Raw genomic sequence first — 26,023 nt, 5'->3', positions numbered from 1 at the left:
CATACCTTGGTCCGCCTTTTTTTGAATACCGGGCGTAATTTTGGACCAAATGGACTCAATTTTTTCTTGTTAGTTAGACAACAAAATTTCCAATAATACACTTTTGTAGTCTGCTAATGTCCGACTTCCACAAGCTTGTTTGTATTCTGGAAGTGCTGATAAACCGTCACATCCCCACTTACACATTAAGACAATATCACAGTTATGAATTTTCCTTAGTTGGTCTTCTGAAAAGTCTGACACAATTCTTGATGCTGTGTTTTCGAGCAAAGATGATATATCAATACAAGCTATAAATACACTTTTGTAGTCTGCTAATGTCCGACTTCCACAAGCTTGTTTGTATTCTGGAAGTGCTGATAAACCGTCACATCCCCACTTACACATTAAGACAATATCACAGTTATGAATTTTCCTTAGTTGGTCTTCTGAAAAGTCTGACACAATTCTTGATGCTGTGTTTTCGAGCAAAGATGATATATCAATACAAGCTTCCACATCATTAACTTTAATGTAATCTTCATTTTAGATTTATTAAATATGGTACTTAAAATAGTCTTTAAAAAAATAATTAACTAAATAATTTTTAAAAATTGTCCAAATATTTTATTCAACACCAAATGTATGTTCTGTCATACTTAATACTAGAATATGAAAAAGATGAAATTAAAGGACACAGGTTTAAATGAACATATTTTTGAATGTAATTGAGATATTGGCTTGAAATTTTTTGTAAAGGGTCGAGAATTTCCATATCTAACTAAAAAATGATATTAAGGGATAAATATGGACTAAATTGTTGTAGCTATCTGCGACCCTATTAAAATTTTGATATAAATCATAGTTTTAGAAATTAAACAAATATGTAATATATGACAAAATCTTTATTTATGAACAAAACTCAATGAAATTTTCAACGCTTGTTAAATTTGTCATTTCAAATAAGAAAATGCAAAAAAAAAAATGAAAAGGTCAAAGGGCATCCCGCAATTCCCAAAAATAGGAATGAAAATCCCAAAAATGGGATTTTTTACATTTTTGCCCATAGGGTCCACATTTCTTTCAGGGCTGGGAAAATACTTTTGGAGTAAATAGAAAACATATTGAGGTTTCCAAAACTGCTTTCAGTTTTCTGATCCTAGCTTTGGGATTTTAGAACATGTCGCCCAAAGTTGAAGTTTTGATAAAAAAATAGGTCATATTCGGAAGGACGCAGTGGCAACATTTTCAAAAAATAGGACAAGTTTTTTACGCCAAAGCGTTCTACGTAAAGATACCTTTTAGAAAACTATAAAATTGTTATATGTTCTTAAAGAAAATTTTATTTTATTAATAAAAGAGTTAAGACACATTTTTTGCAGAAAAACGGCAAAAATCTAAATTTTTTTGAATTTTTAAATTAAAAAACGTATATTTTTGGATGTGTAAATGATATTGATCTGAAATTTTTTGTATATTATTGGAAATTTTGTTGTCTAACTAACAAGAAAAAATTGAGTCCATTTGGTCCAAAATTGCGCCCGGTATTCAAAAAAAGGCGGACCAAGGTATGGTAAATTTTGTATCACTAAATTTTTAAATGCCTATAACTCGGATATTATAAGAGATAAGTAGTATGTTCATGTAGCATGTTTTTTCAAGATCTCGTCGAGCGCTTTCACAAAATATAAAAATCTTTGTATTTGGATGAAAAACAAAAAAATGGCACGAGTTTAAAAATTTTACATGTCGTAGGTACCCTACTTTGAGCCGCCACAGCGCCGTCCCTGGGGCATCTGCAGGGTTCATCTTCAAAACTTAAACTCGAATACTCCTTGGCTACGCTCACGCCAAATTTTATCCCGATCGGATCAGCCGTTTAGAAATGCCAGATTTATTTCCATTCTGCCCCATTGTGTGCTGTACACTTGACGCATTGTCCGCCACGGAGGCCAAGGTACCCACCTCCGTAGTAGTATTTTGCTCACGATTGCGGGATGACGACGACATGTGACTCGAGAGTAGATCCTCGGGGAATATAATATTCTCAGGTGGTGGACAATCTGCCCTCCCTCAGCTTAGTGACTTTAAAGCTGGGAGAGGTCAGATGGTCCATCGCTACCCCCTATCCGCCACCCGGGGACGCGCTCGGTAGGAAAAACTGGAAAACTTCCCCGAAGAAATAATATTAAATTTATAATATATTTAAAAAAATTAATTATTTAATTAAGAAAAAATGTTTTTTTTTCGAATAATTGTTTATGAATTTGTTCGCTGAATATACAATTTTCGTTGTAGGTCCGATTTTAAGTAATTCTGTATTTTATTCAACGATTTTTTTAATCGAACCAGTTATTTATTATTTTTCTGTGTAGCTTGTAATAAAAACAACAAGCTATTTTTAACAGGCTATTTTTAATAGATATATATATGTATGTATATCAAAAACAATCAAAAGCAATTGCCTGTGGTTGATAATGAATAACCAAATACCTACCTTCTCGAAACGTGCTGATAAACTATTTGATGCACTGATAGTTGCTTTGGCGTTAATGTAAAGCAAGGCTGCATTCATATTTATCATAGTAATAATATGAAAGTAGGCAATAGTGTGCCATAGTAGAAACCCTGAAATGAAAAGCATAAGTTAATTTCATTGAAAATTTTTAAAGAATAATTAGTGTATACTAGCAAATAGTAGAATTTACAATTACATATAATGCAAACATAACTTCATCAGACATCCACCAAAAAGGCTTTTTATTTAAATCCAACTGAACTGCATTTTGTCCTAGACCCACCTTAATTATACCAATCGATTTATCATAACTTTCTTAGTTTTATATAAGCCTTAAAATACTATTAAATGTCGTTATGGTCTTGACTCATTTGACTTAGTCCCCTTTAGAAAGAGACATAAACGTTCATAATTTACTATGAATATCCAATAAATATACCAGTGTTGCCAAAATTCCGTCAAAAAAAGTGCAAAATGACAGTCGTTTAAAAATTTAAATCAAGTTTTTAAAAGTCGATTAAGCCATTTATACCCGTCTGTGCGGCTGGCTGTCCAGCTAAACCTTAGGCGTAATGTACAGGTCACCATTTTTCACATATTTCAATGAGCCTATTTAAAATTGGTCCATGATTTGACCTTGCGTTATTTTGTTTAAAATTTGGTGTCACTACATGCTATAAAAATATTAAAAAAAAAAATCCTTAAAAATTAACATATACATATAAAATAAAAATATAAGTTCGTCAATGCCGAATCGCAACGGACCGAGCTCTAAGAAGGATGTTTTGAAACAAATCCTTTTTTTGAATGTATCATAATTGAGAATAAATTTATTTTCTGAGAGGAATTTAATCGCTAAACACGATTTTTAAGCAAGTTATTTATGGACGCTTGGATATAATATAGATCGATTCTTATGAAATTTGATAGAGACATGTACAATGCTATAAAACTTATTAAGTTTGAATTTTATTTCTATACTGGTATAGCAATATACTGCTATACTCACAGAAAAATTATCGGTAGTTTATTTTCAATTAACATGTAATCTTTTAATTGATTGAAAAAAATTTTCCGGCCAACTTTCCTATTTTAGTTTTTTTAATATTTTATTTTGATTTCTTATGCTAATAATGTTTATAATTCTTAAATAGCCAATAAGATTTTAGGCATATAATATTCAAGATTCTTGACAATTTATAAAAAACTTTATATCATAGAAAAGGTATACTCAGAACTGAAACTGACATGACAAAACCTAAGTCTGCTGTCAAAAACCTAAGTCGTGAGAATGTATAACTTGAAAAATATATAACCCAACAAACACAAACTCTATCGTTTAAAAAGTTTTTATATTTTTGTTAGATATTATATTTCGGTATTTTATGAAATAATCAATATCAGTTGACCAATGTAAGAAAGATCTTCATTAAAAATTATTCTCAATTTTAAATAAACTCTTTTTGTTTGGTGGGTTGGGCCAATATTGACACTTGAAAATAATATTAAAAAAATGAAAACAATTGAAAAATCAATTTTTTTCCAAAAATGTTTTCAATAATTTTATGGCAAAACATAACTTTTAGCAATATTTATTGCAGCAGCAAGGGCTATTTTGCAAAAAGAATTGTGCTAATGCTTAAATTAACGCATGATATAAACGATTATTGTTATTTCAAAGCAGCTCAAATGCAGTCTAAATACACCCTACACCACACTAATGGGAACGACATTTTGTTTATGTTAGAGATGAGCGATCCAGTGATTTCTAAAGAACGTCGATCTTAGTGAACGTGATTTGTAAATCACTGTTCTTTAAAACAGTGACTGTGATCACGGTTTTCATTTATAAAGCAAAGCAATATTAATATAACCTACCTGGCCTCCGGTAGGTTAGTGGTTAGTGTTCTAGTCTGGTAGACCGGAGGTGGACCCACCACCTTTCAAAAGCAATTTTTTTACAATAACAACGTATTTTATTGGGTCTTATATTAAGTATATGCATAAATATTACTGAACAAAATAATATTGTTGTCATCAGAGCGAGAGGAGTTTACTATATGAAAAAATTTCGAATTGCATGCATACTATCTTGTAATACGTATTAGGTTCAACAAAAATTAAATGAATTTTAGAAGGTAAAAATTCAAAAGAACGACATTGCAAGTAACTGTTATTTGATCATTTCAGTCACAGTAGCTACCAGTGAATTATCAATCACAGTGATTAAATCACAGTCGTGAAAATATCGCTCATCTCTAGTTTATGTCTTAAAGTTAGTAACACCTTCGTCGCTGTAATGATGTAATCCGTCCATAAATTATCCTATTGAATTTTTTTGTAAGCGGTACATGCTATACAAGAATAGGTTCTTTACTCAACAAATTTTAAACATACAAACATTTGACTATATATTGTTATATTGAGCAGTACATTCATCAGTTAAGCAAACATTAATCTCACGAATATAACTTCTACATTAAAAACTACTACTTCTACATTAAAAAACTTATTGCAAATTTCTCGCTATGTGTTGTTAGTTATTTTATGGAAACAAAAATAAAAATACTCATACAAGTGTATTAAATTCACACAGAACCAGGGTTGGCAAATAGAATTTTCAAATTGTACAAAACAGCATTAACAATTGTACTTTTTTGATTACATTTGTACCTAATCATTTTTTATTTTTTGGAAATTATGTATCAATATGAAGTACTCTCAAAATTAACAGTTCATCTGTATCTATGGGCTAGATAAGTCAAATACATAGAGATGTCCATAAACTAGATAATAGAATAACCCATAGACTAGATAATAGGATACTCGGTAAAAAATGCAAAGGCTACTTCATAGACTATTCCCTAGACTAATTTTTAGACCAGTATCGCAATTCAGTAACTTTTTAACTACAAAATTTTGTCATTAAATAGTAAAAATTCGTAAGTTAACAATAATTGTCGTTATGTGGTATTCTGAATTTTATTTCACCGATTTTTTTCGTTAAACAAAATCATTAGTTAAAGAAAAGTATCGGCAATGTAACGACAAATAAAAAGTTCACGTTAATAATTTTATATTTTAAAAATATTTCAATACAAAACTTTTGTCGTTAAAATATTCTAAGTTCGTTAAAAAGTTACAGAATTGAAAATTCGTTAATGCAACCGATGTTTGTCGTTACTTTACGATATCGGTAGTTAAAATTAAAAAATTACAGAATTGCGGCACAGACCATAGAAAATTCATTAGACTACGCCAAAGTATAGTGAAATGTACTTTAAAAGTCTATTCAAAATAGCACTTAAAAGACTCTTTATTTAAAATCGGATAAAATAAGTCCTAAATAAATAATTGTGGAAAATTATTATTCTGCTTGTCTGGTTCACAGAAAAAATTATCAGTAGTTTATTTTCAATTAACATGTTTACGAATTTGATTAAATTTTTAATTGATTCAATTAGTTTTTTAATTGAGTGAAAAAAATTTTCTGGCCAACTTTTCTGTTTTAGTTTTTTTTTAATATTTTATTTTGATTTCTTATGCTAATAATGTTTATAATTCTTAAATAGTCAATACTATTTTAGGCATATAATATTCAAGTTTCCTGACAATTTATAAAACGCTTTATATGTTCAAATTTGATAATAAAGTGATATTTTTTGTAAATGCTCAACGCATGTTAAAGGTCAAGCATTCCTTTAACATTGTTAGTAATCAATTAATAATTTGATTGTTTTAATCATCAACTTAATTGCTTTTTAATACATTTACTACCAAACAAACTAATTCATTTGATTAATAAATTAATAAAAATTAGATTTTATTTTTATTAAATATTTAATTTATACAATTAATGAATTAATCAATTTTAAATTTTGTCTCAATTATTGATATTAATTGTTCTGATTAATTCGTTATTTGAAAAAAAAAATATTTTTTTAATTTTTTTACAAATTTGATAATTGATACATCATTTTAGTGATAGGTGCAAAACTTGCTTGATACAATTATTTTGATAATTGAAACATATTTTTAGTTTTTTCTGTATTGTAATTTCTTTCAGGTTTCTAAAAAATATGAGAGAATATAAACAAGAATCATATTTTTCCTCTTCAGAATTTATCGAAGGACTTCCTACCTTTGAACTATATGTCAGAAGTACAATATTAGATTATTATTTAAGTAAGAAAATAAATTTAAAATTGTACAAAATGGGTCATTGGTGTACAGTGATGCCAGGAGATTTTTTTCAGAAATCCCTACGCTTATGAGAAAAAATCCCTTTTTTCCCTACACCCACTTTTTATTTTCCCTACATTTTTCCCTACACTACTTTTTTCCAAGTTTATCTTAAAAAAATACAAAAATAACATAAAAAACTAAAATATTAGCTCCGTTTTATAATATACATATATACATATATATGTATTTTTTTAATTTTAGAAATAAAATTTCTAGAATTTAAATTTTAAATTTTTATACCCTCCACCACCATCAGTGGTGATAGAGGGTATATATAACTTTGTCATTCCGTGTGTAACACCAAGAAATATTCATCTGAGACCCAACAAAGTATATATATTCTTGGACCTTATGAAATTCTGAGTCGATTTAGCTTTGTCCGTCTGTCCGTCTGTCCGTCCGTCCGTCTGTCTGTATAAAACATTCTCACGTTAACACGAAGCAACAAAAATTAACGAAATTCACCCAAAATATTTATTATTGTCCTAGGCAGTTTGGTATGAGCAAAATCGGTTCACACCGGGAAAAGTTATGAATCAAAATTTGAAACAACCTCGAAAAAAATAAGCATTTTTTACACATTCTGATGTAATTTTCTCGAAAACTGTGAATGATAATTCCATGAAAATCAGCATACATTCGTTTCTATACAAGAGCTTGATTCCCGCTGAAAATTGCCTGAATCGGTTCACAATTTCATATACCTCCCATACAAAAGTACATATTCCCGGAAAATGGGTTTTTTATTAATAACTTCCGTCACAATGTCGAAATCTTTACAAAATTTTACAAATTAAAATCTTATGTCAATAGAAATCATTCAGAGAAAAATTTTCTGGATCGGTCCATAATTGGACATAGCTCCCATACAAGGTCCCCTCCCGAAAATAACTTAAACGCACATAATTCATTTCTAAATCAAGTTATCTATATAAAATTTGGTACAAGTATTGCCCTCACATACAGAAGTATTACTTTGACATTTTTTTTTCCATCGGTCCATAATTGGTCATTGCTCCCATACAAGGTCCCCTCCCGAAAATCACTTAAACGCGCATAACTCATTACTAACATAAGACATCCATATACAATTTGGTACAAGTATTACTCATGTGCACAGAAATATTATTGTGAATTTTTTTTTCCGATCGGTCCATTATTGGTCATAGCTCCCATACAAGGTCCTATCCCTAAAATCACTTAAACGCGCATAACTCATTACAAAATTAAGATATCCATATAAAATTTGGTACATGTATTACTCTCACATACAGAAATATTACTGAGAAATTTTTTTCTGATCGGTCCCATACACGGTCCCCTCCCGAAAATCACTTAAACGCACATAACTCATTAACAAATTAAGATATCTATATAAAATTTGGTACAGGTATTGCTCATATGCACAAAAATATTACTGTGAATTTTTTTTCCGATCGGTTCATAACTGGTCATAGCTCCCACTCAAGGTCCCCTCCCGAAAATCACTTAAACGTACATAACTCATTACTAAATTAAGATATCCACATAAAATTTGGTACAGGTATTGCTCACATATACAGATATATTACTGTGACATTTTTTTCCGAGGGGTTCATAATTGGTCATAGCTCCCATACAAGGTCCCTTCCAGAAAATCACTTAAACGCGCATAACTATTACTAAATTAAGATATCCATATAAAATTTGGTACAAGTATTGCTCAAATGCACAGAAATATTACTGTGGAATTTTTTTCCTATCGGTCCATCCTTGGTCATAACTCCCATGCAAGGTTCCCTCCCGAAAATCACATAAACGCACATAACTCATTACAAAATATTGATATCCATACATTTAGCACAAATATTGCTCTTATATACATAAATTACACTATAAAATTGTTTTACGATCGGTCCATACTTGGTCATAGCTCTCATACTAGGCCCCCTCCAGAAAATTACTTAAATGTACAATATTAATTACCAAATAATGATATAGATACAGAATTTTGAAATTTTGTTTTTATATACACAAGGTCCTCTTTCGAAAATCTCTTAAATGCACATTACTCATTACCAAATAAAGCTATTGATACAAAAATTCTATTTCAAGATTTTTGCACGATCGGTTCATAACACACATTACTTATTACTAAATTACGATATAGATACAAAATTTTACTGAAATATAGCTTTCATTTCCAGAAGTTTTGCTTAAAGAATTTTTTACGATCGGTCTATAATTGGTCATATCTCCCATACTAGGTCCTGCCCCTAAAACCGTATTTAACTAGTTGCATTATCAATTTGTGTAGAACAAAATTATATATATGTATTTTGATAATCCTTAAATCTTTCACACACATGCATACATGCAAATTAATAAAAATCGCCAAGCGTTGGTAATGTTCAATAAATCTTGGAATTGTAATAGATTTGAGCTGTTTGAATCTACGGATTTTTCTATTTAAGATATGAGAAAACTTTTTTCTACAAATATTTGATCAATTAGAAAAGTATTAATATAAAAGCAGCTGGTGGAGGGTATTGAAGATTCGGCTCAGCCGAATATAGCACTCTAACTTGTTATTTTTAAGTTAGTAAACATATTATAGTTCAAAAGGAGCTTAAAGATTTTTTTGTATCACCAAAGAAATTTGGAAAAAAATAGGATTTTTATTGGCAAAGGAGTTACCGGCGCCAACATTTGGCCCTTCGAAAGTTTCTAGATTAGGCAAGGAGTTGATTGGACTGGCGAAAATAAGATCATCAGAAGAAGGTTCCATGCACAAGTTATCCATACAACGTAGAGGTGTAGCCAAACAAAAAGGAAGAATAAAATCCATCATCAGCTCATACATATATTCAACATAATAAATTGTCCACTTTACAAAGAAACACGACTGGGTATGTACAGTGTATATACAGTGAACTCGCGGTAATGTGAACATCCAATATAATGAACTATCCACTAATGTGAACACTCAGTTTTTTATATGGACGCTCTAAATAGTGAACAAAGTTTAATGGCTCTAAATAGTGAACATTCTTTTTTTTAATTTTTGGGGATTTTTTAATTTGTAGAAGCATTTATTTTTAATGTTGGGAATCCCAGAATTAATAAATACCATAGTATGCCATTATTTTAAAGGTATTTAATGCTAGTCTCTTTATGTAACTTGTTGCGGTAGGTTCGTGAATTTATTTTTAAAATTAGTAATGTCTAAAAACAGTCGAAAGTTTTTATCCTTAAATGAAAAATGCGAAATTTTGGAATATTTAAAAAAGGATCGAGTGTTACAGTGTTAAGTAAAAAGTTGCAAAATCAACGATATGTGCAATAAAAAATACAATATTTTAAAATGTGTGAACAATACGTTTTATGGACCCGGAAAACGCAAAACATTACGATATTCAGAGATTCCAAAAATAAAAAAATCGTTCTATAAGTGGTTTATTTGCATGCGGAATAAAAACCTTCCTGTAAGTGGGTTGATGTTGAAAGAGAAAGCCAAACAAATTCACAAAAACATAGGTGAAAACGGAAATGACTTCACTGCTAGCGATGGATGGCTACAAAAATTTAAAAAGAGATACGGAATTCGGCTCCTTCAGATAAGCGGTGAAAAACTTTCTGCACAATCTCAGTTCGTAAATCCTTTTAAAATTAAATTGAAAGCAAAGATAGAATATTTGGGTTTATCCAATGATTAGTTGTATAATGCAGATGAGTCTGGTCTATATTGGAAACTTCTCACACAAAAGACATATGTAACATCGTTGGAGAAAAGCGCTCCAGGTGCAAAAATGGAAAAGCAAAGGATAACATTTTTATGCTGTGCAAATGTGTCAGGATCTCATAAAATAAAACTTTTAGTAATAGGAAAATCGAAAAAATCTCGCAGTTTTAAACATTTTATCTGTACCGTAAACTACAGAAATCCCATCCCACCAGAATCCGACCCTAAATCCGAGGACGGTTCCATAGAAGCTGTGTTCATGCCTCCAAATGTAACGGCTCTGATCCAGCCAATGGATCAAAATGCAATTAGAATCACCAAACTTCATTATAGGAACAGTCTTCTGGCAACAATTATTGCAAAAGAGGGGGATTTGCTAGAATCGATGAAAAAAAAATCACACTTAAGGAAGGGTTTCTATTCTAGAGGCATCCTGGAACCGAGTTGGTAAAGAAACTTTATCTAACTGGTGGAAAAATATTTTGAATATGGTAAATGATGAAGACGATCCTGAATTTAATATTCCTTTGAGCGTTTTAAAAGAAAAGTGGCAATCAGAGGTTTTTAGAAAATACTGCTGCAGATCTTCTACAGACATTGTACCTTCGGGAAGTATTTACTGCTGTAAACATTAGAGATTGGATCAATAATCCTTGTGAGGACGTCACGCCATTTGATGAAAATGATTTAATTGAAGAATCCGACGATGATGGCGACTGTTTTATTGAAGCGCCTGAAAACAACATTAAAGCCAAAGAAGCTGTCGAAATTTTCAACAAAGCTGCCCAATGGGCTGAATTTCAAACGGTCGATCAAACTGACATTAAGGAAATATTTAAAAAATCAGGGAATTGGCGGTAAATGAGCTGGTCGAAAAAAAAAAAAAAAAAAAAGCAGAAAATAATAACCGATTATTTCCATATTTAATTATATACATATGTATGCACCTATCTTTTCTCATTGTAAATTTTATTTATTTTTTTTGTCGTAATATTTTGTTTGCTTTTTATGTACATACTACGTATGTACTCTTTATAAAATTTATTTTTAAAAACTTTTTATGTTCCAAATAAATTACAAAAATTTTTTTAGTAATCTTTGCATTTTCATTCCTTGCAGAAATGATTTTTAGAAAGAATAACTTAGTAATATATATAAAAAAAAACACAATCGAAAATATGAACTACCCCGACATTAATTAGTTCACATTATCGAGAGTTCACTGTATCATATTTTTATACCCACCATCAAAAAAGATGGGGGGGTATATTGTTTTTGTCATTCCGTTTGTAACACATTCAAATATTCGTCTAAGACCCATAAAAGTATATATATTCTGGGTCCGTCCGTCCGTCTATCTGTCTGTTGAAAACACGATAGAGTCCAAACAGAAGTAGCTAGAGAGCTGAAATTTTGCATAGATACTTTTAGTTGATGCACTTCGTTCGGTATTGAAAATGGGCAATATCGGTCCGCGATTTCGCCTAGCCCCCATATAAGGTCCCCTTCAGAAAATGACTTTAATGCTCATAACTGTCCAAAAGAAGCATCTATAGCGATGAAATTCGACATGAACACATTTTATAGGAACCTTAATATCATTGTAAAATTTTATAAGGATCGGTCCATAATTGACCCTATCCCCCATATAAGCTCCCCTTCAGAAAATGACTTTAACGCATATAACTGACTAAAAGAAGCATCTATAGCGATGAAATTAGACATGAACATATTCAATAGAAACCTAAATCGCTTTGTAAAATTTTATAATCTTCGGTCCAGAATTGACCCTACCCCCATATAAGATCCCCTTCAAAAATGACTTTAACGCTCATGACTGTCCAAAAGAAGCATCTATAGCGATGAAATTCGACATGAACATATTTTATAGGAACCTTAATATCATTGTAAAATTTTATAAGGATCGGTCGATAACTGACCCTATCCCCCATATAAGGTCCCCTTCAGAAAATTACTTTAACGCTCATAACTGTCCAAAAGAAGCATCTATAGCGATGAAATTCAACATAAACATATTTTATAGGAACCTAAATCGCTTTGTAAAATTTTATAAGGATCGTTTCATAATTGACCCTACTCCCCATATAAGGTCTCCTTCACAAATGGCTTTAACACTCATTACTCGCCTAAACTAAAATCGTTCTAGAAAATTTGACGAGGATCGGTCCATAATTGACCACACCTCCCCCCCTAATAAGGACCCTCTCAGAAAATGACTTTAACGCTTTTTACTACCTTAAAAATACAAGTACAGCGACAAAATTTGTTACAAATTTCTCTACCAAATTTTAGGAGGATCAGTCCATAATTGATCCTATGGATATACATAATATGTATGATGGTAAAATTATACATAGATGTAATGAATAAGAAAATTGTTTTGATAACAACAAAAGCATCGATATCATAGTTTATTTATAAGGAAGCATTCCTTTTCGGCAATGTTTTGATGGTGGGTATACAAGATTCGGCACAGCCGAATATAACACTCTTACACCCAATTTACACGATGATTTTTTTCATGTTTGCCCAGACGTCTGTTTTCATGTTTGTCGATGATTGGTGGTGAGCTGGGTAGAGAAGAATGGGGGGTAAGAAAACAAACATGATTTGGGATTTTCATGATTGTTTTTGACATTCCTCTTTAAACTCATTCGTACTGTTGATATTATGCTCATGTAAAAAAATAATTATGTCTTATTTTTACATGAAAACATTAAAATTTGCATTAAAAAATACTATAGCGTGTTATTAAATTTTTTTAAATCAAATTAAATGGTTTTTATGTTAAAAATTTCATTTTATTTTTATTACGAATAAGTAATTAAAAAGGATTATACAATTAAACATCAAAAAAAGACATGCATAGTTGCATGTAAAAAATCACCGTATAAATGTTCATGATTTTTTGGAAGATTCTCAAAAGAGAATTGGAAAAAACAGACGTCTGAAAAGTCTTCATGTAAATTGCACCTTACTTGTTTTTATTATTCTTATTAAAGAGTGATTAGTTTGCAAAGTACTAAGGAAAATATTAATAAGAAAGAAAAACAAGTTAGAGTGCTATATTCGGCTATGCCGAATCTTAAATATCCTCACCAGCAAGCTACTTTGAAACTATTAAAACCCATTTAACTATCTAATTTTTAGATAACTTGACAACATTTTTGTTTCCGTAGTGAGGGTACTAACATTTATGCATATGTGAAACTAATTTTGATTAGGTTCATAAAATTTTATATTAACAGACCAGTTGCAAACATTTTAATATAATGATTTATCTATACACAAACATACTCATGTGGAATTTTATCTGGATATAATCATTTAATAATGAATTAAGTGGTATTAAGTGATTTTCAGAAGTAAAATTCCGTATAACGATTTATATTTACAAAATACACATTTATGTCGAATTTTATCCCGATGACTTTGATTGTGAATGAGCGTTTAATACCCCGTTTACACGGTGCAATTATTCATAATTCACGCTCTCATTCATCATTCAACCCCCAATTACGTACAGATTGACATGATTCGCCATACAAAATTTCAGCTGCGAATTACACAAATGGGCTGGTCGAACAAAAAAAAAAAAAAAAAAGCAGAAAATAATAACCGATTATTTCCATATTTAATTATATACATATGTATGCACCTATCTTTTCTCATTGTAAATTTTATTTATTTTTTTTGTCGTAATATTTTGTTTGTTTTTTATGTACATACTACGTATGTACTCTTTATAAAATTTATTTTTAAAAACTTTTTATGTTCCAAATAAATTTCTGTGTATATGAGCAATACTTGTACAAAATTTTATATGGATATCTTAATTTAGTAATGAGTTATGTGCGTTTATGTGATTTTGGGGAGGGAACCTTGCATGGGAGTTATGTCCAATTATGGACCGATCCAGAAAATTTTTCTCTGAATGATTTCTATTGACATAAGATTTTAATTTGTAAAATTTTGTAAAGATTTCGACATTGTGACGGAAGTTATTAATAAAAAAACCCATTTTCCGGGAATATGTACTTTTGTATGGGAGGTATATGAAATTGTGGACCGATTCAGGCAATTTTCAGCGGGAATCAAGCTCTTGTATAGAAACGAATGTATGCTGATTTTCATGGAATTATCATTCACAGTTTTCGAGAAAATTACATCAGAATGTGTAAAAAATGCTTATTTTTTTCGAGGTTGTTTCAAATTTTGATTCATAACTTTTCCCGGTGTGAACCGATTTTGCTCATTTTCAATACCAAACTGCCTAGGACAATAATAAATATTTTGGGTGAATTTCGTTAATTTTTGTTGCTTCGTGTTAACGTGAGAATGTTTTATACAGACAGACAGACAGACAGACAGACAGACAGACAGACAGACGGACGGACGGACGGACGGACAGACGGACATAGCTAAATCGACTCAGAATTTCATAAGGTCCAAGAATATATATACTTTGTTGGGTCTCAGATGAATATTTCTTGGTGTTACACACGGAATGACAAAGTTATATATACCCTCTATCACCACTGATGGTGGTGGAGGGTATAAAAACTATGAAATTGAAAAATCCCTACAATTTGACAATAGTAAGAAATCTTTCTCTTTTTCCCTACATGTGAAAATTTTGAAAAAAATCCCTACAAAAAGGGAAAAATCCCTACACTTGGCATCACTGTTGGTGTACCATTGTACGTTTGAGGATTGAATTGTACCAAAAAAATACAATTGTACCAAATTTGCCAACCCTGCACAGAACCTGTACATGTGAGAGAGTAATATTTCTTACTCTCAGTAACAGTTCTATTTATTTTTCTATGCTTTATATGTTCAAATTTGATAATAGAGTGATATTTTTTGTTAATTCTAAACGCATTGTTAAAGGTCAAGTATTCCTTTAACATTGTGAGTAATCAATTAATTTGATTGTTTTAATCATCAACTTAATTGGTTTTTAATAAATTTTCTACCAAACAAATTAATTCATTTTATTAATAAATTAATAAAAATTAGATTTTATTATATATTTATTTATAGAATTAATGAATTAATAAATTTTAAATTTTGCCTCAATTATTGATATTAATTGTTCTGATTAATTCGTTACTTAAAAAAAGTATTTTTTAATTTTTCTACAAATTTTATAATTTATATCATCATTTTGGTGATAGGTGCAAAATTTGCTTGATACAATTATTTTGATAATTGAAAAATATTTTCAGTTTTTTTGTGCTGGTATAGCAATAGAGTGTTAAAGTCAAATATGATTCGATAATCACAAAATTATGTAGGGAAATTTATGTTACTATTAAACTTGCTTTTGTCGATTTTCATTGCTATACTAATATTTTAAAGCTTTTTATGATGAAGGTTAGTTTTTATGTGGGTAGGATCAAAGTAAAGGTACATAAAGCTAAATTATACCAAATTTCAGCATATTTTCTGCCTATTATTATGACCACACAGAAAAAAATTAAATTCAAAATCAAACAAAAAATTCATAAAGCCAAGTATTTTTTTAACTAAAATTGGACCTATCACGAAATTCGTAAAATCAAGTACTCAAATTCGTAAATTCTTTATTGAAAAAATTTCAGGATTTTTCTTATTAAAATAATATACTATTTACGAAAAACATTAATAAATATTCGCAACATTTCCAAACAATTATTTTACTTAAACAATAACGCAAATTATTTGTATTTGTACTGAAATTCAAGCAATTATTTTTTCTGAAACAGATAAATTATTTATTGTATTTTGGCAATAATAATACACAAAATTCCTTATTGAATCTATAAAAATTTTGTTAAAAAATATATATTGAATTTTAACAAAAATTTTACTAATTCTATAAAATTAAAATTTGTAGAAAAAAGTACTTATATACTTACAACAAATTTATTTCACATTCTAGAAACTATTATTTGTACTGTGAAAACTGAAACACTCATACATTAAATGTTATAAACCAAGTAAGAATTATATCAATTCATTTTAGTACATTCCAAAACTAGTTTTATTGTTGTATTCCATATGCTGACATATAAATAAAACTCAAACAAAAACATTTATTGAACCAGTAAAAATATTTACTGAAAATTAAATTTATTTCAATAAAGTGTTTGTTAGAAAATATTTTCCTTCTGCGTGAAAATCAAACAAATTCGTTATAAAACCAAATAAAAATTTTTATAAAAATCGAAATTAAATTTAAGCAAACGATTGTTAAGAAAAAAAATGTGCATATTTTTTTCTGTGCACCATCAAAAAAGATGGGGTATATATATATATTCTAGGTCCTCATTAAATTCTAAGACGATCTAGCCATGTCTGTCGTCCGTCCGTCCGTCTGTCTGTTGAAAGCACGATAGGGTTTGGCTGAAAAGATATAGAGCGTTGAAATTTTATACAAATATTCCCCAAAGGTAAGGCCATACAAGTGGCCCCCCGAAGAACAGTTCTTGCAGTCATAACTATTTTAGAAATTCAAGTAAAGCGATAAAATTCGACATAGACAAGTTTTATATGAACCAAAATCTTTTTACAAAATTTTATGATGATCGGACCATAATTGACCCTACCCATATAAGCCTCTTCAGAAATTAGCTTTAACGCATATTACTCACTTAAAAATGCGAGTACAGCGTGAAACTTGACACAGACATGTTTTATATCTCTCTACTAAATTTTGTGAGGATCGGTCCATAATTGCCCCTACCTCCCATATAAGGCCCCCTTCAGCTCATTACTGGCTTAAAACTATAGGTACTGCGATAAAATACGACATAAACGATTTTAATAACAACCAAAATCCCTTCAGAAAACTTATGAAGATATGTTCTTAATTGGCTTTAACCACCCATAAAAATAAATGTGATGTTGAATTTCATATATCATACATAAACAAATTTAATGCGAACGAAAATCCCCTAAGGAAGCTTTTAATTTACGGCAAAAGGATAAAGTTTATATACTTAACAAGTAAATTTTCTTTTTATACCCTACACCACTTTAGTGGGGAGGGTATATTGGGTTTGTGCTGATGTTTGTAACGCACAATAATATTGGTCCTATACCCACCTTAAAGTATACCAATCGGCTCAGAATCATTTTCTGAGTCGATTTAGCTATGTCTGTCCGTCCGTCCGTCTGTCCGTCCGTCCGTCCATGTAAACCTTGTAATCAAACTACAGGTCGCAATTTTGAAGATAATTCAATGAAATTTGGTACATGATATTCTATTGTCCCAGAGACGAAGCCTATTGAAAATGGTTAACATCGGTCCATTATTTCACATAGCCCCCATACAACTGAACCCCTCGAATAGGGCTTTTAAAATTTGTAATCAAACTACAGGTCGCAATTTTGGAGATAATTCAATGAAATTTGGCACATGATCTTTTATGGTACCGTAGATGAAGCCTGTTAAAAATGGCTTACATCGGTCCATTATTTCACCTAGCCCCCATACAACTGAACCCGCCGAATAGGGCTTTTAAGTTCATAATTATGTTTAATATACTCATATCTCGACAAAAAGCTGCAATAACCAAGTTGTATACAAGACTTGATGACCCCCACGAATTCCATAATAATAGGTTCTCATATGACCCTAGTCCCTATGAAAAGCCCCCATCAAAATTTCACTTAAATGTACAATTCAACTTAAATGCTTTATTATGGCAACTAAATCACATTATATTTTTGTCAAAGGTGTAAGGTATTATATGGTCGCCCGACTATAATTTCTTACTTGTTTTAAAACTGCTCTGTATTTCGTCCCACTATAAACGACATTGGTTAAAAATTTAAGAAGATAATTCAAGTTTAAAAGTTTAAAAAATGTTCCAAAAAAATCCACCAAACTGAAGAGTTGCGAATTTAAAAAAAATATTTCGAAAATATTATTAACAATTTATTCCAGAATTACAATATTTGAATATATCCCTCATTAACATTTATATTTTTTTCGAAAAACTCATGGAAGTATGAGTAATAAACCTGACATCTATTCACAGAGATTTAAGATTATTTCAACTGAATTTTCAATATTTTTGTGATAAGAATACCTTTGCTAAAGTGCTGTGAATAAGACCCATAAAATTGTTTATATAAAAAATAACTAAAACTATCAATATTAATCGTTTTCTTCTTAACCCTTTTTAGCATTTTCTTTCTTAACGAATAATTAAAAGATTTAACGTCCTAGATTTTTTTTTAATATTTTTTCTGGACTTAGCCGAAGGCCGGCTATTTACGAAATATTTATTAAGCGAAGCCGTTGTTGGACATACCATAGAGTAGGAAGTTCTTGCGCACGGCCATAGGCCGGCTATTAAAAGAATCTTTATTAAGCGATTAAACTGAAATGTATTAAGCCCCACTCGAAAGTATAAGCGACCTACTTTTTTAGAAATGTCACATATTTAGAAATGTCCCATGTTCCATAATTTGTTATTTTTAAATGGGAACTTATTTCATTTTAAAATTAGGGATTCGTTCCATAAGAAATAAATCCCCAAAAATGGGGTGTTATTTCATTTTAATTTAGGAAGTTATTTCATTTCGTTGGGGCTTTTTTTCATTTTTAAATTGGGGAATTATTTCATAATGAAAGTCCCCAAATTTGAGGACTTATTTAATTTTTCTTTTGGGGAGTTATTTCGTGGGGAGTTATTTCATGACGGCTTCAAAGGTCATACCCCATAAGGTGCAACTTCATTCAGATACCGTTATGGTCCATTGTGAATATCCTATCGATAAGAAGATAGAATAAAGCTATAGCACTTTATATATTCAATTGTCTCTAGCTTCTCCGAATTTTCGCATAGCCTGTTCAATAAGCTAACAAAGGCCTTTATAGAACAATACCCCTTTACAACCCCTTTCAGAGTACTTGGACTACATCTATAAAGTCCAATAAGCACTTTTTTAGCCTTTTCATCAAGCTTTGTTCATAAGGCCTTTGATACCACGCAATTCATTTTACTGCTCCATAACTGATTAGTTTTGTCCTGGAATCTATCAGAGATCTTAATTACAAATCTTACAGCTTGACTATCTACATATCTCTTTGTCTGTCTATGTGTCTCTGTATCCGTGCCAGTTGAAAGCGCCACTGGACCTAAATGGAAGGAAGTAGAGGACTGAAATTATTCACATATACAATTAGCTTCAAAATAGAAATACATTGATGAAATTTGACATGAGCAAATTATTTTATAAACTATTCTAGTATTCATGTTGATCCTACTTAAAATCTATTAAATATTTTGTTTAAAGCGTTTTGAGTTTAAAGCGTTTGATGCAAAACTGATCATGAACGAATAATCACCCTGATATAAATATTAATATCGATAATATTTGGCATAATTGAATATAGTACTTTTTCTTTTTAGCTTTTGAAGAACTCTAATTTTCCAAAATTATTTTTATTTCACATTTAATAGGTTAAATTTTCTACTTTGCATAAATATGGCATGCTAATGTTGTACGATTTTTTCTTTTAAATAATAATTATAGCATTTTTGTGAAGGTTAATCTTATATTTTTTTTTTTTTTGGGGAATTTCTTTTGAAGAATATGCAAACTGAAAACACAAACACGAAAATAAAATTATTTAATGTATATTTCTAGGCAAAAGGATATTATTAAAAAATACAAATAGCGTATAAAAAAACCTCAAGCAAGCAAATACTTTAATATTAAACAAAAACACTACAGCCTACTTGATTGAGCCTGTAAGCTTTTTTACAAGCTATTTCAAATATTTAAACGAAAAAACGACATATTTTTTAAGGTTTTACAAGTTATTTATTTGACTGATGCAATGCGACTATAAAAAATACAAAATCAAAAATTCTTAAAAGCAGAGGTCAAGAGCGACAAAATAAACTTCATAATTAAGATTATTAAAATATATAGTGAGCTGCACCGTTATAAAAGAATATTAATATTTTGCTTAATGTTTGTTATTGTAAAATTAATAACAAGTAATTTTTCATAAATAAGTAGGTAAGGCAAAATAATACACAAATCTTCATACATATAATAATACGCAGTCGAAAAATATTAAGTCTGCTGCTTCTGTCGGCGCATTTTTTAAATCGCTGCATTCGACACAGACCTTTTCTGCTGTCGCTCTTGCTGCTTTTGTAATATGATCACTCTGCAATTAGCTAGCACAGTGGTCACAACGAACATCCTCCCCCCGTTGGAAGGCTACGGCTTTCAACCAAATTATCTTCAATAGGTAATATACCTAATTTTGTAACAGCTCGGCGAAACGTATTGCTGCTTGTTTTAACTATAGCCACTCGTACTACGCCATCCTTTCCAGGAACCACATCCTCTATACGACCTAACTGCCACCTTAAAGGTGGTGCGTTTTCATCTTTAACGAGAACCATTGTACCTTTAGTTAGATTTATACTTGTTGATCTCCATTTGGAACGCTCTTGCAGTATTGCTAAATATGCGGTGCTCCATTTTTTCCAAAAAACTTGCTGCATGTAACACACTTTCTGCCAACGGTTTAAACGATTTATATTTAGTTCTGTCAAATCAGGTTCCAAAATTGTTGTTAGTGTTGAACCTACTAAAAAATGTGCTGGGGTTAATACTTCGAGATCATCAGGATTTTCTGTAATTGGAAATAAGGGTCTTGAGTTTAGAATGCAGATATTTGGTAGACAAGCGTTCTCAATTCATCGAATGTTAAAACTGATAATCCCACGGTACGGTAAAAATGATATTTAGCAGCCTTAACGGCTGCCTCCCAAAGGCCACCAAAGTGTGGCGACCTAGGAGGTATGAACTTCCAATTTATTTCCTCTTCTTGGTTTGCCACGAATTGAAATAAAACGTTTGAGTGATGATAAAAAAGTCGATGTCGACAAATCTGGTACCAACTCTAAATGTGTTGCCTTTGTTGAAAAGCAAATAAAAAGGCATACGTAGCATTTCACTGGAGGCCGACTTCTTATCTCACACTTGTAGTAAAGCGGGCCACAAAAATCGATGCCCGTGGTATAAAAAGCTCTATTTGGCTACACACGTTCAGCGGGTAAACTACCCATTATGTGTTGAGCAATTTTAGGTTTAAGTCGAAAACATTTAATGCATTTATTAATGATAGCGCTTATTGTTTTTCTACATCCAATTGGCCAATATTGTTGTCGAATATGAGCTAACAAACACTGTGGTCCTGCATGCAATAATTTTTGATGATAATACAAAACAAGAGATTTCGTGAGAAGATGCCCTTTTGGAAGTATTATGGGATGTTGGGCTTCGAAGTTTAAAAATGAATATTGTAGACGACCTCCAACTCTAATCAAGCCTTCCGAATCAATGAAGGGCGTTAGCGAATGAAGTTTATTAGATGGTGGTAGATTTTCATTTCTTTTTAAAATTTTATATTCGGTAGCAAAATGCACAAATTGTATATTACGAATCAAAATTTGAGTACCCAATTTTATTTCTTGTGGTGTCAACTCTGATGAGCACTTAAGGGTCTTTTTGTATTTTAAAAATCTATATACATACGCGAAATCCTTTGCATTTTAGGAAACGAATTGTAATATTTGCAATTTATTGAAAAATCAGTAATAGATGATGCTATTAAAGTAACTCTACGACGCTCAGGAAGATCCGTTATAAAATTCATCGTTTTTGGCCAATATTCTGTGGTTTTATATAAAAAATCTGGCCCTTCTTTCCAAAGATTTGAATTTAAAAGCTCACTTGGGGAGGCTCCCCTCGACAAAACATCCGCAGGGTTTACTGCAATTGGGACGTGGTGCCACAACATATTATTAGTCAAATTTTGAATACGACTTACCCTGTTAGCAACAAATACATTGTAGTTTGATGACTCTTCTCTCAGCCAGGATAAAACAACCATCGAATCTGACCAGCAATGATATTCATATTTATCGTCTAGGGTGTTTGAAATTTCATTTAAAAGCTCTGCTAAAAGTAATGCAGCTGACAACTCGAGTTTAGGAACGGTGAGAACCTTTAACGGTAGACTTTGAGGTAGACTTTCATCCCAGTCTAATTTGCATTTCCATAAATTTTGCATAAACACCTTTGCTTTAGTTATGACGGGTCCAATGAGTCCCAACGGGTCGTAAAAACGTGCTACCGAAGACAAAACTGTGCGCTTCGTAATAATTTTAGTATCCAAAACGTGAGAAAACGAAAATATAAATGCGTCACATTTTGGGTCCCAAAAAAGGCCTAAGGTTTTCGTTATGTCGCTGCCATCTTGAAATTTCAGAAATTCTTCACAATCAGATGATGGCACATGTTTCAACACAGAGGGATCATTTGAGCACCATTTTCGAATATCAAAGTTACCCCTTTTTAGCAGCTTCGTTACTTGCGTTCTAATTTCAACGACTTCCTCTACAGAATTTCCACCAGATATCAAGTCGTCAACGTAAAAATCGCGTCTCACAATATTAGAACCAATAGGAAAGGAGTTTTCTTCATCGATAGCGAGCTGATGCATCGTCCGAATTGCGAGGAATGCAGCTGGCTTCGTGCCATAAGTAATTTGTAAATTTTCAATTCTTCACTAGGGTTGTTTCTCCATAGAATGCACTGCAGAAAATTATCTGGGTGTGTAACACGAATGCAGCGGTACATTTTGCAGATGTCTCCGCTCAAAGCAATTTTAAAGAAACGAAATCTCAATAATGTATTAAACAATTTAGGCTGAATGGTAGGTCCCGAATATAGTGTGTCGTTAAGTGATATACCTGTACTTGTTTTGACGGAACCGTCGAAAACAACTCTAAGCTTCGTCGTTGTACTGTCTTCTTTATGTACGCAGTGGTGGGGAAGATAATTAGCTTTAATTTGATTAGGAATGATTGAAACTAAAGACATGTGTTTCAACTTTATATATTCATCCATAAAGTCTAAGTACTGCCTCTTAATGTCTGGATGCTTACTTAATTTATTTTCCAGAGATAAAAAACGCCTACGAGCCAATTCGTACGAATCTCCAAGTTCATGAATACTTAGTTTTTTCGGCAGACTAATAGAATATTGTCCAGAATGGAGTCTAAATATATTTTGTTGGAAATGATGCTCGCAAAATTCATCATCGGTAGAAAGTTTTGAATTATTTTCGAAGTTATTTTCGATCTCCCAAAAACTTTTGACAACATCAACTAATAATTCTGTTTTTGTTTCATGATCATTTGTATGTGCTGTAGCTAACGAAAAGGTATTTGATGAGGGTGTACCACCACCAGCAACTATCCATCCAAGTTGAGTTTTTTGTAGTATTGGCATGTTATCACCGATTCTAAATTGCCCTACGCTCATGAGGTCGAAGAATAAGCTAGCGCCAATTAAAATGTCTATTCGGCCACACTTATAAAAATTTGGGTCCGCTAAATTAATATTACTGGGAATTTGAAACTTATTTACGTCGAATTTTGTGTTTGGCTGATATTTAGTAATTGTTGGTATAATAACAGCAGCAAATGATAGTAAATAATTACTGTGACACGATTTAATGACCACATTGGCCGATTTATCTGCAATAAAATTACCGTCTCCAATGCCGGAAATTGATACACACGATTGTTTAACTTTTAACTGCAATTGTTTTGCGAAACGAGTAGTAATAAAATTCAATTGCGATGCAGAGTCGAAAATTGCTCGACAAGGTACAAAAATACCAAACTTGTTCTTTACTAGAATTATGGCAGTGGCTAAAAACACATTATTACCGTTTGGAGTTTCCAGAGCTTCAGGTGTGACATTGGACTTTGACGATGAAACGAGGGTAGATTGGGTTTGTAACGACTTTGGATCTTCATTTGCCTTTTCTTGGGCCTCAGTTTGGAGCAGGCGTGTAGCTTCATTTTGTTCTATACTGTTACTTTCCATGTGCAACAATGAGTTATGTTTCATTGAACAATAACGACAAGTGCCGAACTTACATTTCAAAAGTCTGTGTCCCTTTCTTAAACAGTTAAGACATAAATTTAATTTCTTTGCTTCTTTAAAACGTAATACTGGTGAAAGATTTGCAAAACGAGAACAGTTAGTTATGTAATGATCTTTTGCATCAAAAAAATAGCAAATTGGAGTCGTAGTACTAGAAGCAACAAGAACATTTCGACCATAATTATTAAATTTCTTGCTCACCTGTTGATTTGGCTTTTTTGTTACCATAGAACTTTCAAGATTTTCAAGCATACGACATCTACGCTCAAGGAACGATGCCATTGACGACCAAGTTGGTAATTGATCAGTTTGCAATCCTTCTTCCCACTTTGTTTGTGATTGTGAGTCTAGTTTCGAATTAACAATATGTATTAAAAGACCATCAGCGATTTGTTCCCGAGAGCAAATAGTTTCGAGAGCCCTCATATGTGCATTAAGTTTATCGCTTAATTGCCGCAAACTTGAAGCCGAACCCTTGTCAACACCTTTCAGCCCAAAAATCTCTTTAATGTGTGCCTGAAAATTTATTAACTTGTTATCAAAACGGTTCTTTAATAATATAACATCCTTATCATAATTAGCCTCAGTAGGATCTAACGATGATACTGTAGCCAGAGCAGCTCCCACTAAACACGCACGTAGATGCTGGAACTTCTCTATTTTGCTTAAGTCCACATCGTTTGCTATTACTGTTGTGAACATTGCTCAGGCAATCTAGTTTTTCGAATATTGATCGATTCATCCATCGAAAATTGGCGAACAGTTGAAGAATGGGGGGTAGAACGAGTAACATTAACCTTACGTTTTATTCTCGCTTTAATTTCAAAATACGATGTCATGAAATTTTGACGTATATTGCAGTCTATATCACCTTCACATTTTTCTTCAAAAACCGAAATAGCCTGTTCGAAGTGGGATAACAGACTTTCTACGTAATCAAGGCGAACAGAAAGATCGACATCATCCATATTATGTAACTCATCTGAATTTAGGCGATTATTAATATCAAATAACTGCTGACTAATGGAAGTCACTTTAGCTAAGTATTTTGAGATAATAGAGTCTTCATTTTCTGAAGTCGAAGAATTTTTATCAGGCATGATGATGATATTTTATTGAATTCGAAAGTATTAAATTTGGTTATAAATCTGAATTGATTTAAACCACGACAAGCTATTGCATCACGTCGGGGTCACCAATGATTGAGCCTGTAAGCTTTTTTACAAGCTATTTCAAATATTTAAACGAAAAAACGACAAATTTTTTAAGGTTTTACAAGTTATTTATTTGACTGATGCAATGCGACTATAAAACATACAAAATCAAAAATTCTTAAAAGCAGAGGTCAAGAGCGACAAAATAAACTTCATAATTAAGATTATTAAAATATATAGTGAGCTGCACCGTTATAAAAGAATATTAATATTTTGCTTAATGTTTGTTATTGTAAAATTAATAACAAGTAATTTTTCATAAATAAGTAGGTAAGGCAAAATAATACACAAATCTTCATACATATAATAATACGCAGTCGAAAAATATTAAGTCTGCTGCTT

General features: G+C 31.3%; 1 protein-coding gene and 1 pseudogene across 1 annotated transcript; one reads left to right on the top strand and one right to left on the bottom strand.

The window, feature by feature from the left end:
• Positions 1 to 11,324, top strand: part of LOC119614636 — a 97,692-nt pseudogene extending 86,368 nt beyond the window's left edge.
• A 9,362-nt stretch (positions 11,325 to 20,686) lies between these two features.
• LOC119614626 lies at positions 20,687 to 25,169 on the bottom strand. Its single transcript, XM_037970743.1, has 2 exons — positions 23,459 to 25,169; positions 20,687 to 21,138 (listed from the first exon to the last, which is right to left on the bottom strand). Exons 1-2 carry the CDS (start codon positions 25,167 to 25,169, stop codon positions 20,687 to 20,689), a joined length of 2,163 nt encoding a protein of 720 aa, XP_037826671.1.
• Positions 25,170 to 26,023: the final 854 nt, after the last annotated feature.

This window comes from Lucilia sericata, unplaced genomic scaffold (genome assembly GCF_015586225.1).
Source record: "Lucilia sericata isolate MDLA Ls3-8-SP2 unplaced genomic scaffold, ASM1558622v1 Contig000043F_arrow, whole genome shotgun sequence".
In the NCBI taxonomy this organism is placed as follows: Eukaryota; Metazoa; Arthropoda; class Insecta; order Diptera; family Calliphoridae; genus Lucilia; species Lucilia sericata.
The sequence above is the reverse complement of the archived record's forward strand: the minus strand, read 5'-3'. Positions and strand labels throughout refer to the sequence as shown.